We start from the raw sequence: 15,223 nt of genomic DNA, 5'->3' as shown, positions 1-15,223 counted from the left end.
CCCCCAAGTAACCAAAGTAAATTAAAATTTACCTTGCCTTGAATGTCACTTGTGAAAGTGAGCCTGCCTCAGCACTTGACGATGCTGTCAGGCATTGCGGGCATGCCATGCAGTGTTGAGGGGACATGACATAGGATGGGCTTTTAGTGGGGTAACAGGACACATGCAGCCTAAGTCGATAGCATGGATGCTCATTGCTGCTTCGCTTAGCACCCACCTTTCTCTTGGTACATCTCCCTCAGGAGGCCCACCCTTCCCCCTCTAGGGCACATGTTTCTGAGTGTCTGTCTCTGCAGTTCTTGCACTATTATCTAGGAGTGACACCCAGACTGGGACAATGGGCACTTCTATCATGCCAAGTGGTTTGAGGGTTGGCATGTGACTGACTCTTGGCCAGCTCAATCAGATTCAATCCTCTAATGATAAAACAAGTCTGGATTTGCCGGGGGCTACCACATGCCAGGGTCTGCCTGAGACCTGTGTCACTCTCGGAAGAGCTGGATGTCAGCTGAGTGTACAGGCAAGTCTTCCTCAGCTGCGGTCACAGGGAAATCATCTCTGGGCTTTTCAGTATTCATAATCAATAAATCACTTCTTGATCAAACTAAACTGAATTAAGGGCTGCTTAGTTACAGCCAAAAAGTTTTGTCAGTTCTGATTTACAAATAAGACTGTACAGAATTGAAAAAGTTACCTGGCAATGATGTCTGTGAGAATTCCAAAGGAGCTCAAGTTAATTGAACAGTAAAAGAAAATAATTTAGAGGTATTAGATATCTCTAAAAGAATTTGAAGGTAGCTTTAAATTTTCACCAATCAAACAATTTAGAAATATTAAATATCTCTAAAAGAATTTTAAGGCAGCTTTAAAATTTCACCAATCTTCCTTGAGAAAATTCAACTTATTTGAAAAGAAAAATGTTAGAGACAATGTCACATACTTTCCGTTTCAGCTTTCATTCCATAGTTTAACTATAGTTTAGTATTTCAGACATGTTCACTAATAGTTTTAACATACAATTAACATTTAAGAGGAAATAGAATTCTTTTTTACACAATTTGAGGGTTAATTAATTATAATAATTTACTATTATGAAATAGTGTATGTGTATGAAAATATATTAGAAGCATTACATGTATAATATACAATATACAAAACAACATATAACAACAAATACCAGCAGACCTACCCATCTAACCTATTTAAAACATATATTGCTACAGTATATACTTAAATAAAATATTAAAAATATCTTTCTCCTTCCTACAAGTAATTGTCATTCTCATACTTTTTTCTTATTCCACTGTCTACCTGTGAGTGCTTAAATAACAAGTAGTTATTGTTTAAGTTTGAAGTGTCTATTTTCTTATCTTGAGCTTGCTTTTTAAGCGAAACATTACCTTTGTGAGAGGAGTTCTTCTGAGCAGCTCTTCATCCTCACTAACTTCATAATGTTCTACACAAGTTCTTCACAGGCTGAGAATTGGGCTTAGGCTGAGGCATTTCCTGTAGTTATAAGGCTGCCCACTAACCACATTACTGTGCCACCATTATGAGGAGAGATCACAGGCGCTTCCATACTGTGTACTACGAGGATGCGGGGAACATAAAACACAGGCTAAGCTCATCATAGTTTTGATGGTCTTGATTACTAACTTTGTATATTTTGTTTAAAGGAAATATTCCTTACAGTGTCCGTCACAACAAGCCATGAATGATACACCATACATTAAGATACTACTTTAGCAATAAAATAAACCTGACCTTGGGATGTGGCTCAGTGCTCAGACACTTGCACATACGCTCACAGGATCTGTGAGGCCCCATGTTTTACCTCTAGCACCAGAAAACAAACTAAAACTCCCAAACTAATTACTGACATTCTCTACAACATAAATGAACTTCAAAATGCTGTGCTAAGCAAAAGAAGCTAAACACAAACCTAAAAAGGTTAATGATTTTGATTATATGAAGTGTTTAGAAAAGTCATTGTTTCCTAGTCAAATAGAAATCACAAAATGATACAAGCTAATATTGCACCCGTCCTACCAAGGAGCATGTTGGAAAATTTGTCATCTGAATACTTTTTCTTTAATTTTTCTTACATTATTATCGGTTTTGTGAGCCATTTTCTGTAACTATCAGAAAAATGTGAGTCAGGGGCACTGTTTATGTGACCCATAAGATTTGAGGTCATGAAACAGGAGACTCCACTTATAGAATATTACCTATGCCAGTTGAATGATAGATAGTAGGGACTTCTGCTATACAGCTGTTCTATTTGAGTTAAATTACACATTTCAGATTATATATAAAAATACAAGGTATCTGTAACTTAATAAAAACAGATGATTTCATGTTTTCCTGACAGAGAACACCTTGGCATAGCTTTGTTGTCATTGTCTTGAGACAACTGCCATAAGCCAGGCCTGCTTGGAACTCCCTATGTGCTTAGGTTATCCTGGTTCCTACTGTACCATCCTCAAAATGGCAGAGTTATACGGATTTGTCATAATGCTGAACCACATTTGGAAGTGTCAAAAGGAAAGGTGAACTACTTCCGGCTGATTAGCTTTGGTGCAGAACTTCCTACCTAGTCGCCTCCTCCACAGTCCGCATACTCCTGGAGCTAGGCTCGAAAGATCCATTCCAACACTGTAACCCTCATCTGACCCTACATGTCGAGACTTCAGTTAGGTCAACAGTGGACATCAAGAGCCTTCCTTGAAGTCATTTGTTAACAGTGTAAGCAACCACAAATTTAATGCAAACCGCCCAAATATCCACTAAACTAAAACATGATTATTCTCCAAGTCAACTTCTATTTAGTTACACCCAAAAAAGATCTCGTGACAGTCAGCTTAATAAAAAAATAAATAAAATAAATGTGATGAAGGAGTTAAGAAAAGACAGAGAGGGGTAGTTGCTATCAAAATGTCTTACTTATTTCTCCAATTTGACCGAAGTGTATTGTCATGTGAACCTGTTTCTAGGTTCTCTGAGATATGTAAGAAGTTTATGAACACAGACCTGTGGGAAAACACAGGTGTGATTTTACTGTTTTCTGTAGATAACCCATAGCCTTGGCACATGTATTGAAAAGCTTACTGTCCTCTTCTGATGTGCCAGCAGGGCCGGCTGCCTGGTACTGACTTTCCACATATTTAGAAAGTCCTCGTGTATACGCTCTTTGGGCTTTCTCTCACGTGGTTCCAGTAAATACAGCAATGACTTAAAGGAACTGGCTTCCCAGACTCAGAACACAGAATGACACATTTTGCTTAGGGTCCTGCAAAGTGCACAATGAGGAGTTTTCTTTCTGTTTAAAACTCAGGTCTTCTTTACATTCTTTAAACCTAGTGATCCTATAAAATTACATTTTATGCTGGATCTAGTTGCTTTATATGAAGAGCCAGTTAGTAGCCCATAGAGGCAGATGCCCTTGTCCTTAAGAGTGAAATTTTTACTTACTGTATTTTTTTTTTTTTCACTTTGAGACTACCTGGTCATTCCAGATGGTCCCTATGTTCTTAGTTCTGTTTTTTAAAATGTTACTTAATTTTTTCTAACTTTATTACCTTATATCGATAGCTGATAATGCCAATACCAGAGGCCTTTGTTGGCCTGGTTCTGGTTGTCTACTGCTTGTAATCATTCATTGGGTCTTGCTCTCAGTGGCTTTTTTTATTATTATTATTATTATTATTATTATTATTATTGTGAACAGGTGTTGAAGCCTGTCCTGGAGTTTCTGCTCTTTCCCTTCCTGTAAATGCTTTGGACTCATTTCTGCAAGTTGGGTAGGGACACTTTAAGGTATGCAGGGGCCCTTTAAACACAGGAAACAAATTCTTGGCTTAAGACCTTTCCAGTGAAATGAAAGTGTGATGGGAGCCAGAACTTCTTAAACTATTGTTTTAAATGTGAGGGAGACAGTTCCTTAGAGTCTCTACTCTCTGTGGAGATCAAGATCAATGCAGAAAACCATGCTTTTTCTAGTTCATTCTTCTACTGAGGGTCTAGAGATTTTGGGATGGGTCACAGCTTTACGTATGTACATCCTCATGCCTTGTGAAGTTTGTGTGCTCTGTCACTGACAGACACTTTCATACCATATAATTAAGATGAATTACTATAAACACAGAACACCACTTGGGAGTTAACATGAAAGTTTCTAACACCCCATTCTCTACATATCTCTGGGCCAGCACTAGTGTGTGTGACCTGATCTGCAAAGCCAGTTTGAGTAGCACCGCCCTATCATCCTTCCCACCTGGGACCAAAGCTTTATCTCCTGTTCCACGCCCCACATGCTCACCAAAGAGGAAATCTAAGGACTGCTGAAGTGAGCAGAAGTATTAAAGTGCTGGGTGGGCTGGATGCTCTGTTATCTAGGGATTCCTGGGTTTACATCACCTTCAACATGTAAGGACGCCTCTTCATTTCTGCTGAACCAATGTAGCGAAACAGGTTCCTTCCCCAACAGTCTACTCTCCCTCTCTTCTCTGGAACAGATACATTTGTTTCACCAAAAGACGTATACAAGAGAATTTTAAGCCACAGTGCTTAGAGCTGAACAATATCTAAAACTTAAACATATTTCCAAAATGAAAACAACTCAAAACTGTATTAATAATGAATGGTGATTTTTGTCTATGATGTGTTCATAAAAATGAATAATCCTTTGCCACATGCAACAACATAGATATTCTTACAGCCATGATCTTTGAGTCAGATATGAAATAAAATATAACATATAATTCCATTTACATAAAATTTAAAAACAGGCAAAAGAAAAATATCATCCCAAACACCCTGCTGAAAGTCCATTCCATGCCCTCAGGAAGAGTGATTGTTCAAATGGCTGTGGATAATTCTGTCTAATGCTTTGTGGATGCAGCTTACCCAGGGCACTCCATGACCCTGTGTAAAACTAATTTACTTCATGTGTTTTATCTGTGGCTATGATATATCTGTGTACCATGTGCATGCCTGGTACATGCAGAGGTAAGAAGAGGGTGGCAAATCTCCTGGAAAAGATATGAGCATCATGTAGGTGCTGGGAATTGAACTCTGGAAAAACAGTCAATGCTCTTAACCATTGAGCCATCTCTCCAGCACACATTTTATACTTAATGTTTCTTTAACACTTTATTGATATATTTATTTTACACTTTATTCACTTAAGCAAAACACTGAAAACCCAAAAGAAAAAAGAAACATAAAAAAAGCTTCCCTGGTAAGTTACCAAGAGGTAAAAGCCTGGGCATCGTCAGTGGTCCTAAACACATCTGTCCCCTTTATTTCCATCTCTGACCCCATCACCCAAGCTATTACCCAGGCCCATGGGTGTGGATCCAGATGCTTCCCAGTTTCTTTCCCCTCATCTCTGTGAATCATTAACTCTTGCAGTCTCACCGTTCCCTGGCATCTACTTTCACTTCTGTATAAAGGGGGTGCTCTTTTAGGTGCATGCAATGAACACAATGGGCACTGGCTTACCATGTCTTCCCTGCCCAACCCTTGTCTTCAGGATGAAGACCACACTTCACTGAGAGACAAATCCTACAGTGATCGGCACTGCCTGCACTGATAGCTCCTCCATCTGCAGGAGCAGTGTGTCAAGAGCTCTCACCTCCCTTCTACCAGGTTCTTTCTTGCACAGAGATGTTTTGCCTCCCCTGGCCCTCCCCACCCCCAGAGATACTTTCTTTCCTCTTCACTAAGTTAGCTCCTTCCCCACGTAGCCCAATGCTACCCTCTTTTTTCCAGTCACTTTTCACTTCCCAAGAGCATGTATCAATTTTGTAACTCTATAATTGCTCAGAGTAAATGGTGTCTGTCTCTCCCACTGAAAGGTAACATCCATGGGGCAGGAACTGCTTTTCCCCTGAGCTTAACAAAGGGTTTTGCATACCATAGCTGTTCAGTTTTCATGTGGTGAACTAATGAATGAGTTAACATTCTTTCATAGTGTGCTAGAAACTGTGCTATAAATTAGATTAAATACTTTGTTATATGTATGTATTATGTATTTTAAAGCTGGCAAGAAGCCACAAACCTAACTTTTGGCTTTCTGCTCACATCACCTCTGGCCCCAAGTTTCCCCATCACCAGGTGCTCCGAATCTGTTGCTTCAGCTCCCAGCATCCTTCCTGTTTTTCCGCTGCCTTTCCTGAGCCTTGAATGTCCAAGCACAGTGCTGCTTCGGGGCCTTTGGACTCTGACTTCCTGGCCGCAGCGTCCTTCCCACATGCCCGCCCACATGTTCACAGGGCCATCCACACTGTACTCTTTCAGGGAAGCTTTTCCTGACGCCCCGGTGAAGAGCACACTCTTTGCCCTGTACACTATATATTTCCGTTTTGCTTTTGCGTAACATTTACCTCCATCAAAAGTAATTTTGTCTACTCTTCCAATTTACCCTCTCCCAGCACTAGATTCATAGTTCCATATGGTCCAGCACATGTCGGCTACAGCTCAGGGCATAGCATCCAGCCCTTTGGTATATAGAAGGCAGTTGGCAAATGTAATTGAATGACTAGACGTCACATTGGCTTTCTCTCTCCCGTATATGAATGACAGTGCTGTCTAATAGTCTGTAAGTCTGCACTAATTCAATACCTACTAGCCATATGTAGCTGTGGGTTGTTTGAAAATGTGGTTAATGTGACCGAAGAACTCGAATTTTAATTTAAACAGCAGCTCCGGTCAAGCTTTAACATAATGGCTGCTGCAGCTAAACCGAACCTAATCTAGGTTGGAAGAGGAGGCAGGTGTCTCTCAGGCCTGCCTGAAGTAGGTGGTGGTGCTGGTTTCCTCCCAAGCCAGGGCTGTAGACAGTAGCAGGCCAGAAACCTTTAGGGTCAGCCTTCCTCTTACTTGGGGCTAGCCCCTCTAATTTCTCCCATGTGAAATGCAGGAACTTTTCCTTCTTCCGGCGGTGGTGTTAGGATTACTTTAGGCTAAGGATCTACAGTCTGTAGCCTGCATGGCACTTGCTCCAGTGTAATTATTAGTTGCATGTATGAATATGTGTGTGTGTGTGTGTGTGTGTTTTATACATAGCTGTTGAACTTTGGGAGTATTGGAAGTAATGGAGACCAACAGGCAGTTAGGTCCTTCCTATCTGCTGAAACTGTGCTTTGGTAAGAGGCAGAAAAGAAAACAAACCCTTTTGCAATGTGATGACCACAGAGGTTTCCCTTTGGATCTTGCCTTCTGACACCCTTCTCCCAAACTCAGGCAAAGCCTCCCATTTCTGACATTACCGTTTCCTGGATTCTTTACAAGCAAGGCTTGGTGCTGAGACTGGAGAAACGCATTAGAACCTGGCAGCCCTGTTCTCCATTCTCTGGGCGCCTCAGGGCTCCTGCCAGCGGTGCTCGGTTAAAAAACGTGCTTCTGGATCCTTTCACTTGCCCGCAGTCCTGCGAGAGATAGCTCATTACTGCCGCTTCATTGCTGCTGCCAGCCCCTCCTGTGCATGCCTTCCCCTCCCCCCGCCCCAGGGACAGTGGTCATGCATGACATGTAGAAGAAATAAACTCGGACCTAAAATTTACTGCCCCCATCTCCGTCCTAGGAATCCGGTAGCAACGCATAAAGGCAGAGTCCGGCGAAGCTCGCCTGTCGGGTCCCCTCAACACAATCCCCACGGCGGAGAAGCCCGACGATCTGGCCCCGCACCACTCCAGGTGGCAATCCCACTGTCACCCAATCTCCCTTTCAGCCTGGCTGCAATTAAGGACCCGGGCGGGGGCAGTGGCGGGACCGCGAGGCCTGGCTGGAAAGGGCTCGCGCTCGCGGGGCACCGTCGGGGTTCGGGGCCACAAGCAAGCGCTGGCTGCGGGGACCGCGGGGCGACTGGCCCCGAGGGGCGTGGGGAGCAGCCGGCGCAGACAAAGAACGGCGCGGTCCCCGCCGCCCTCGGCTTCCCCGCGCGTCCTCGCGGAACGGGCAGCTGTGAGCCCGGGACTCCGGTTCCCCGGGGCAGCCCGTCGGTCCCCGGCCGCTCACGGTTCGCGCGGCGGCCGGGCAGTCCTGCCCCTCCGGGCCGGGCAGGGCGGGGCGTGGGCGGGAGCCGAGCGTGTGCGCCGGGCGCAGCCGGAGGTGTGGGCAGAGCCCGAGGAGGCGGGACCGGCGCGGGAGCGGGGGCGCGGCTGGGACACGTGTGGCGGCGGCGGGGGAGGGGGCGGCGCCCGGGGCTTTAAGAAGGTGCGGAGGGGGCGGGCACTTTCCCAAGCCCGGCCGAGGGGCGTCGCGTGCACACCGGCTGCGGCGGCGCTCCAGGCGGACGACGCGCTCTCGGCGCCCGCGGTCTCGGTGCCCCCCGCGCTCTCGCTCCCGCGGCCCAAAGTAACTTCGGGAGCCTCGGTCTCCCGCCAAGTTACCCCCGCGGGCTCGGTTGCCCGGAGCCGCTCGGCTCGAGCCCGCCGCCGGCTCGCCTTCCCCGCGCGCGGCTTCTCCTTGCCGGTGCCTCCGAAAGTGGATGAGAGAGCGCGCGGGGCGCGCGGCGGCTCGGAGCGCGGCGGCATGGAGCGCGGCTGCTGGGCGCCGCGGACTCTCGTCCTGGCCGTGCTGCTGCTGCTGCTGGCGACGCTGAGGGCGCGCGCGGCCACCGGCTACTACCCGCGCTTCTCGCCCTTCTTTTTCCTGTGCACCCACCACGGGGAGCTGGAAGGGGATGGGGAGCAGGGCGAGGTGCTCATTTCCCTGCACATTGCGGGCAACCCCACCTACTACGTACCGGGACAGGAATACCATGGTAGGTACCACGGCGTCCCTACGGCGCCACGGTGGCCCGCGAGCGCATCTTTGCATCCTTTTCCTTCTTCCCAGGGGCCAGCGGGCCAGAGAGACCGGGACAACCTCCTACCTCAGCGGGGTGCGCTGCCTGGAGCGAAAGAACAAAGTTAGTGGAGAATGGAGTCCTGAGTTGGGATTTCAACTGTCCCCTAACACATTTCGGGATAAACTGGTACTTATGTGACAGGCCACACAAGCGTTGAGCACTGCTGTCTTCCCCCCTTCCCCTCCCTGCAGCTGCCGAACCTGCGCATCGTGCTTTCCTAACCCCAGTACTTAGATAGCAGACTTTTGTCCAGTTCGGGTTCTCCTTGGTGGGTCCCCAGGTGGCGCTGGGTTTGTCACTGGGCTTTGTAGGCCAGCTGCCGACAGATGGGAGCGCTTTGGTCGGTGGCTGCCCATGCGGGGCGGCCAGCTAAAAGTTCCCGCTGCTGTGCAGCCAGGAGTCCCTAGCAATCTACTGAGTGTCGGGCAATCCTCAAAAATCAGAGCGGCTGTTTCCAGCCCTTTATTCTTTTAAAGGGTCGTTTAAAGTATCAGTGATTGATGATTTCTGTCATCCCCTTCATACTTTTAGCTTGGTGCTTCCTGCTGTTAGCATTGTCTGGGTGATGCTTACTAATGACTTGTATCTGCACAGCTTTAAGTCCCTGGTAGGAGCTACAAGCTACTCACCAAAAAGCCGACCCCTTTCCAAAGGGATCAGTGTGCAACCCTTCATCGAGGTTAAACATTACTCCAAAATTGAAATTTAGCAACAAGAAGAGTAATTTAATGTAGTATGCAGTCCTTCATTGAGGTTAAAGTATTACTCAAAAATAAAAATTAGCTACAAGAAGAGCAATTTAGTGTACATATACTTTTAATCCAGTGGGATATGTGGGGAAATAAACATGTTTACCTTCTGTCTTCATACTGGGACTTCTTAAACAATGATAGAAAACGTTAAATTGGAAATTTTCTACAAAATATTTATACCCAATGAAATAAATTGTCATTGAGTGAACTCATGCCATCCCATAGATGCTGTCTGTTTGTAATAGGCTACAGGTGTTGACAGAGCAGAAGGTATGCACGGGTGGCTGGCATTTCACATGGATTTGGAAGTGAAAAATTTACAAAAATCCTTCAGTTTTCCGTTTCAGTAAAACCTTCCTATCCACCTCCAAATACTTTGACTGAATATGTTCATCCTAGAAATTTAAACCAGTGCTTTAACAATTTTCCCGTGGAGTTCCTGGAATTTTATAATTCAATTTTAGGAAATTAATTTCTGTAACTAGTCTTTTAAATAAAAGGGCATGCTTGTATGCGTTCCCTTCTGGTGATTTTTCTGAGGTCATGGAAGTGGAAGAACAGCCAGTATGATGACAACACAGACCTAAGCACAGACAACTGAGACAGTTGTCGTTTGGTGTGCCCCTTAACAGATGTGCTAGCCTGTTATCTGTGAGAGCCGTGAGTCAGTGACTGAAGGCTGGTCTAAAAGGTGCTATACCGTCAAGCTGTGATGACAGAACCATTTTATTCCCCACTACACAGATCCTTTGTACAGCAGAGGTCAAGAAAGCATAAATGAAACTAAGAAGAACCATCTGCAGCTTTTGTTTTTGCTGTGAAGTTAGCAGATGAACCACAGCCTGACTGTAATCATGTCACTAAACCTGAAAAGAGGAGAATGTATTATTTCAGATTGGATATTGTAAGGAACAGGTCCCCAGAACCTTTTTTATGCCACCAGAAAAGATGGAGGGATTTCATGTAACTTAAAAGGTCAAATTATTAGAGTAATGCCATTTTAAATTCCTATTAAATATTGTATCAAAGTTTTAGCTTTGGGAACTAGCTATTTAACTCTAGGCCTTCAGTAAATGTTTTTCCTATAAAATGCTCTACAGATAGGAGAAATACTTAAAACTGAAATTATACACATATGTAGCTTTTTAATTATTAAACCTTTGGAAATGAAAAATAGCATCTGTAAGAATTGACTCACTGTAGGAAAACATAATAAATACATTGGTAGTTGACTCATTTTGATGAATGTTGAAAGCAGGAGGAGGTCATTTGGCCAAAAAGTCTACTTACATGGGGAATCTGTAAAATATGGGCTTGAGCTCTCTAGCCTTCCAAGTCTTTTAAATGCAGCACTATGTCAGGAAAAACGAGCTTGTCTTAGATTCCCACTCAGCTCGGAGATTTGGATGAATGGCATTTGGGTGGAGAGCTGGTAGTTTTGAGGTTTTTTTTCCTTTTTCTTTCCCTCTAATGACTGTGTTGAGAAAGAGCTGGTGTGGAGAAGGGCACCCACCATAGACTGTTAATGGAGATGTCAGCTGCTCTCTGAGGCTTGGGCTCTGTGGCAGTGTATAATACAAGCAGTCCAAAGCTACACATTGTTGTATGAATTATATTTATTTAAATATCTCTGTTGAAAGTCTTGGATGAAATGAAGGCAGTAATACAGTGCTAACCTGTGACAGAAATGTCAAGATTTGTAACAGTAAGTAGTCAATCTGTTCATCTAGTGAGCTTCTATCTCATAACAAAGGGTGGCAGTCAGTGCCTCCTTCCTATGTGTCTTAAATTCTGTTATACAAGGCTCCTTATGGCATTGTTGGCCACAGACAAACTACGATTTCTTCTCATGGATACACCACAGGACATAGTTGAGCAAAACAGTACCACGTACTTAGTGTTGAATTAGAAAGGCCTCGGAATTTGAATGTTTTGGTTTTCTAGAATTTCTCCTTTGGGGGAGTTCAAGTCCAAAGATATACTCAACTTCCCAATGGGATTTCCAGACTTCGAATCTGAGACTTTTTTTTTTTTTTAGAAATTCCCAAACAATTGGAAGAGAAAATGGGAGTCTAGGTGGTCCAGTCACAAAGCCATCTCTCTTCCCTGCCACGCCCAGGGATGCTCTGTATCTTCTAGGGGCCAGCTCAGTTCTGTGAGACCTATGAGGGATGAGCTGAAGTCTGCACCCTGCTTCCTATAGTCATCCCTCTTCCTCACAAACAACTGGAGGTGTATAATTACCATGTGTTCATAACCTCCCTTCCTGTCATCCAGTTAATTTACAGAGAATTGTGAACGTTAAATGATTCCAGCTTTACTAAAAACTTCAGAAAGATGTTTATCCTTCTTTGCTTAGGACAGCTAACATCTCTGGGAAAGCAGATAATTTGCTTTGGGACAGAAGCCTTTTCGACATCTTGGAGTTCATGTCAGATAAGAACCTGCCCACCATTTAACAGACTTTACGCAGTCATCATTGTGAAGCTAGGCATTCTCTAAGAGCGTTGTAGAGCAAAACCATAGGCACACAAGTCTGCCCTAGTACTTCAGCTTTCAGAAGGCAATTTACCATGACATGGAACCGGGCTGGAACCCCTGTTATGGTAGCATAAGCAGAGGAAGTATTTCATTAGCCATGAGAAATAGGCTCAGAAATACCCAACAGAAGGAAAACCAGCAATAAGAACGTGTCTATAGTAAAATCAAATTGGCGATGGTAGAAAGGAGCATTTTTCTGCATTTTGTTGACTTAACATCATTATTGGTGGTTTTTTGATTCCATTTTTCTACTCCATTTTTCACAAGCGATATTGTTGGGAAGGCAGGAGAATCAATTTCCTAAGGCCCAAACTGAACATTCCCCTTTAAAAGGTGTAGTCAGGACGACATACTAAGGCTGCTTTGGTGTGATTAAAGTCACTTTTGTAGGTAAATGTGCTTAGCAAACAACTGGTTGCTATTCAGTGCTTTTTCAAAGAAATCACAATGTAGAGAGCTTTCAAATACAGAATACAGTCTTTCTCAGACGTATTTTGAAAATGTGCCCCAGACTTAGTTCTTTTTAAGGGAATGATGTTACTATTTGAATGAAAGTAATTTCTTATCACTGATATAACTATTGTTGATTGGTGTGTGGCTATTTTTCCTTGTTATGTTTTAGAGTCTAGAACCAGCACATTTAAACTGTTAAACTCATTCATCACATGCAGTTTCTAAGTGAAGTGTGCCTTGTCCTGTGCACACACGTCCTGTGCACACGCGTCCTGTGCACACGCGTCCTGTGCACACGCGTCCTGTGCACACGCGTCCTGTGCACACGCGTCCTGTGCACACACGTCCTGTGCACACATGTCTATACAGATGGGATGTTTTAGAGCTTCCCGCTTTACTTGTTGCATATTTTATCTTGCTCTCTATGCTTTATTCCACTCATATTTTACTGATGTGGTTTTTATCTTTTGAAATCATATAAATCTTGCTTTGTGAAATTTATATTCTGTGTGTTTTAATTCCAGTCTCAAGCTGAAGAGAAAAAAAAAAAAAGCCCAGGTGTTTGGAATGATAATTTAAAACATCTCATTTGGGCAGAACTCCAGTTCATTCATAGCACCACAGTACTTATTTACTTAAAATAATTCCCTTCATTTTTGTGAATGTTTACTTTGAATGACTGTTTTATTTAGATGTTAAAAATAAAAGATACTTGTACCTGTATAGTCACAAACTGCCTTACTCCAATAAAAATTTCTTTTTGTCTTTAAGAGGATGTTGGATATTTGAACAGGTTTCTCAAATAAGTACAAGTGGATTCCAGACTTTTCACTGACTGAGACAGTTAAAAGAAAACATCTAAAAGTGATTTTTTATTTCTTTTCCTATTCTTGAGAGTTGACTGACTTCAGAGGATCGTCCTAAAGCCTCAGCAGTTACTTGGGAATGATTACACATTAGGCCACAATTTTATTCTGATAACCTATAATGCTACTCTGGATAATTGTTAGTTATAAGTAATTGGACTCATTAAGTCTTTATTCTTCCTATTTGCTGAGGTGCAACCCTTCACTTCAGAGAGGCTTCACATCTGAAAATCATGAATTGAGTGACCAGTATTTTGTGAACGTTTGGAATTTAAAAGATTTGTAAAGACCCGTATGTTTTGCAGAAATAGAATAATTGGACTTCTGTCTATTCAGTCCAGAAAAGAAAGAAGGTGCATTAAGACCAAGTGTGAGCAAGGAGAAAGGCTCATGGTCAAGTCACATGACTGACAGAAAACATGTAGAAAAGGAAATCAATTTATCAAAGTTTTAATTTAACTGGAGACATTAATCTATATCACCTGATCTTAGTTAGACTCATTAATAAAGTAATCAAAGTTAAATATAATTTCAACCCAAAATATAATTTCAATCTCATCCATTTTAAGCAAAAATGAAATGTTTATAGAGCATAGTGCATATTTTAGAAATTTAGATTGATTTTTAAATACCAAGTCCTGTTCAGAAGTTAAGGGTCTAGACTGCCCTTGCAGAGAACCTGAGGTCGGTTCCCAGCACCCACATCAAGGGCTCACAACCTCCAAGAGCCCTAGCTCCAGAAGGAACCGACAAGCAGGTCTGGAAGCACCTGCAGTCACATGCGTGACCCCTCAAATCTCCAATGATGCATAATTTAAAATAAAATAAAATAAAATGTTAAAAAATAAAGGTGGCACATGATTTAAGAAGTCTGCTCATAGGCTATTCCCCATGAAGCCCCTGTCTTTGGGAAGAAGTTTGGGGAGTAGCAGTGCACACCTTGGCCAGATCCTCCAGGGAAGAGCTGCTTGACAGCATTCTCTGCACGCGGCTTGATTAACTTTTTTTTTAAGCATGAGCTTCTTGAAGACTGTACATATAATTTTTCCTTTCAGATCTATATCTGGTAGGATTCAACTATAGAAAACAGCTTGAGGGTACAAGGTTCTACCCAGGAGAACATTTAAAACTCCAGTATACCCTTAATGCTAAATCAGCTTTCTTTAGACAAAGCTTTTTTTTTTTTTTTTTTTTTTAAGTTCTATTGATTAAAGGATTTCTTTTAATCTGCTAAGCTGGCAGAGGGTTGAAATAGCCCCAGTTATTGGTGGGAACTGCTGTCCACAAGCTGAGGGACCTGAGAAGTCATACAGCTTATAAAGCAGTGCCTTCCCTTCTGTCTGGTTCTTGCCAGCTCTGCTTCCTGCTTTCTCTGACCAGTTCCCACTTGCCTTTCTTCTTCCCATTACAGCTTCCTCTTTCCTCTTCTTTCTTTTTTTCTCCCTCATAACTGCTTTTTTTGTATTCTTTCTCTTCTTCAAACTTTTCCCCACGAGTCCTCTGTTTGTGTGCTCTAAGTCTAATGTGTACTGTGGAAGATGTCATGGCATTTACATCACAAGGTATAGTCACTATTTGCAGTGACTGAAGTGGGTGCGTGGTGCCTTAGAATATCAAATATTTTTATTATGTTCACACACATTATGGCACAACTTTTTAAACTGTTGGTTGTTCATTCCCAGTAGAAAAGTAGCTCCCTTTTACACAGTATAAATCTCTCAGAGTTTGCAAGCCTGTATGTATTTAATTCTGAGTGA

At 43.1% G+C, this 15,223-nt stretch overlaps 1 protein-coding gene and 1 long non-coding RNA gene across 4 annotated transcripts in view; one reads left to right on the top strand and one right to left on the bottom strand.

Moving 5' to 3' along the window:
• Positions 1–8,021, bottom strand: part of LOC116097524 — a 43,812-nt gene extending 35,791 nt beyond the window's left edge. The window contains exons 1-3 of one of the 2 annotated variants that reach the window (XR_004121455.1): positions 7,555–8,021; positions 7,272–7,430; positions 640–4,505 (exon numbers count right to left, since the gene is read on the bottom strand). This is a non-coding gene — a long non-coding RNA (uncharacterized LOC116097524). Of the gene's footprint in view, positions 1–639; positions 4,506–7,271; positions 7,431–7,554 lie in introns of those variants that run through there. The other variant, XR_004121456.1, reaches the window with a different exon arrangement.
• A 224-nt stretch (positions 8,022–8,245) lies between these two features.
• The window catches only part of Reln (reelin), a 457,134-nt gene continuing 450,156 nt past the window's right edge, over positions 8,246–15,223 (top strand). For both annotated transcript variants that reach the window (XM_031380095.1, XM_031380094.1), the window contains exon 1: positions 8,246–8,767. In XM_031380095.1, the coding sequence (XP_031235955.1) occupies positions 8,536–8,767 (232 nt within the window). In that variant the 5' untranslated portion in view covers positions 8,246–8,535. The remainder of the gene's footprint in view (positions 8,768–15,223) is intronic.

Source organism: Mastomys coucha, unplaced genomic scaffold (assembly GCF_008632895.1).
Source record: "Mastomys coucha isolate ucsf_1 unplaced genomic scaffold, UCSF_Mcou_1 pScaffold19, whole genome shotgun sequence".
In the NCBI taxonomy this organism is placed as follows: Eukaryota; Metazoa; Chordata; class Mammalia; order Rodentia; family Muridae; genus Mastomys; species Mastomys coucha.
This window is presented reverse-complemented; position numbering and strand designations above follow the sequence as displayed.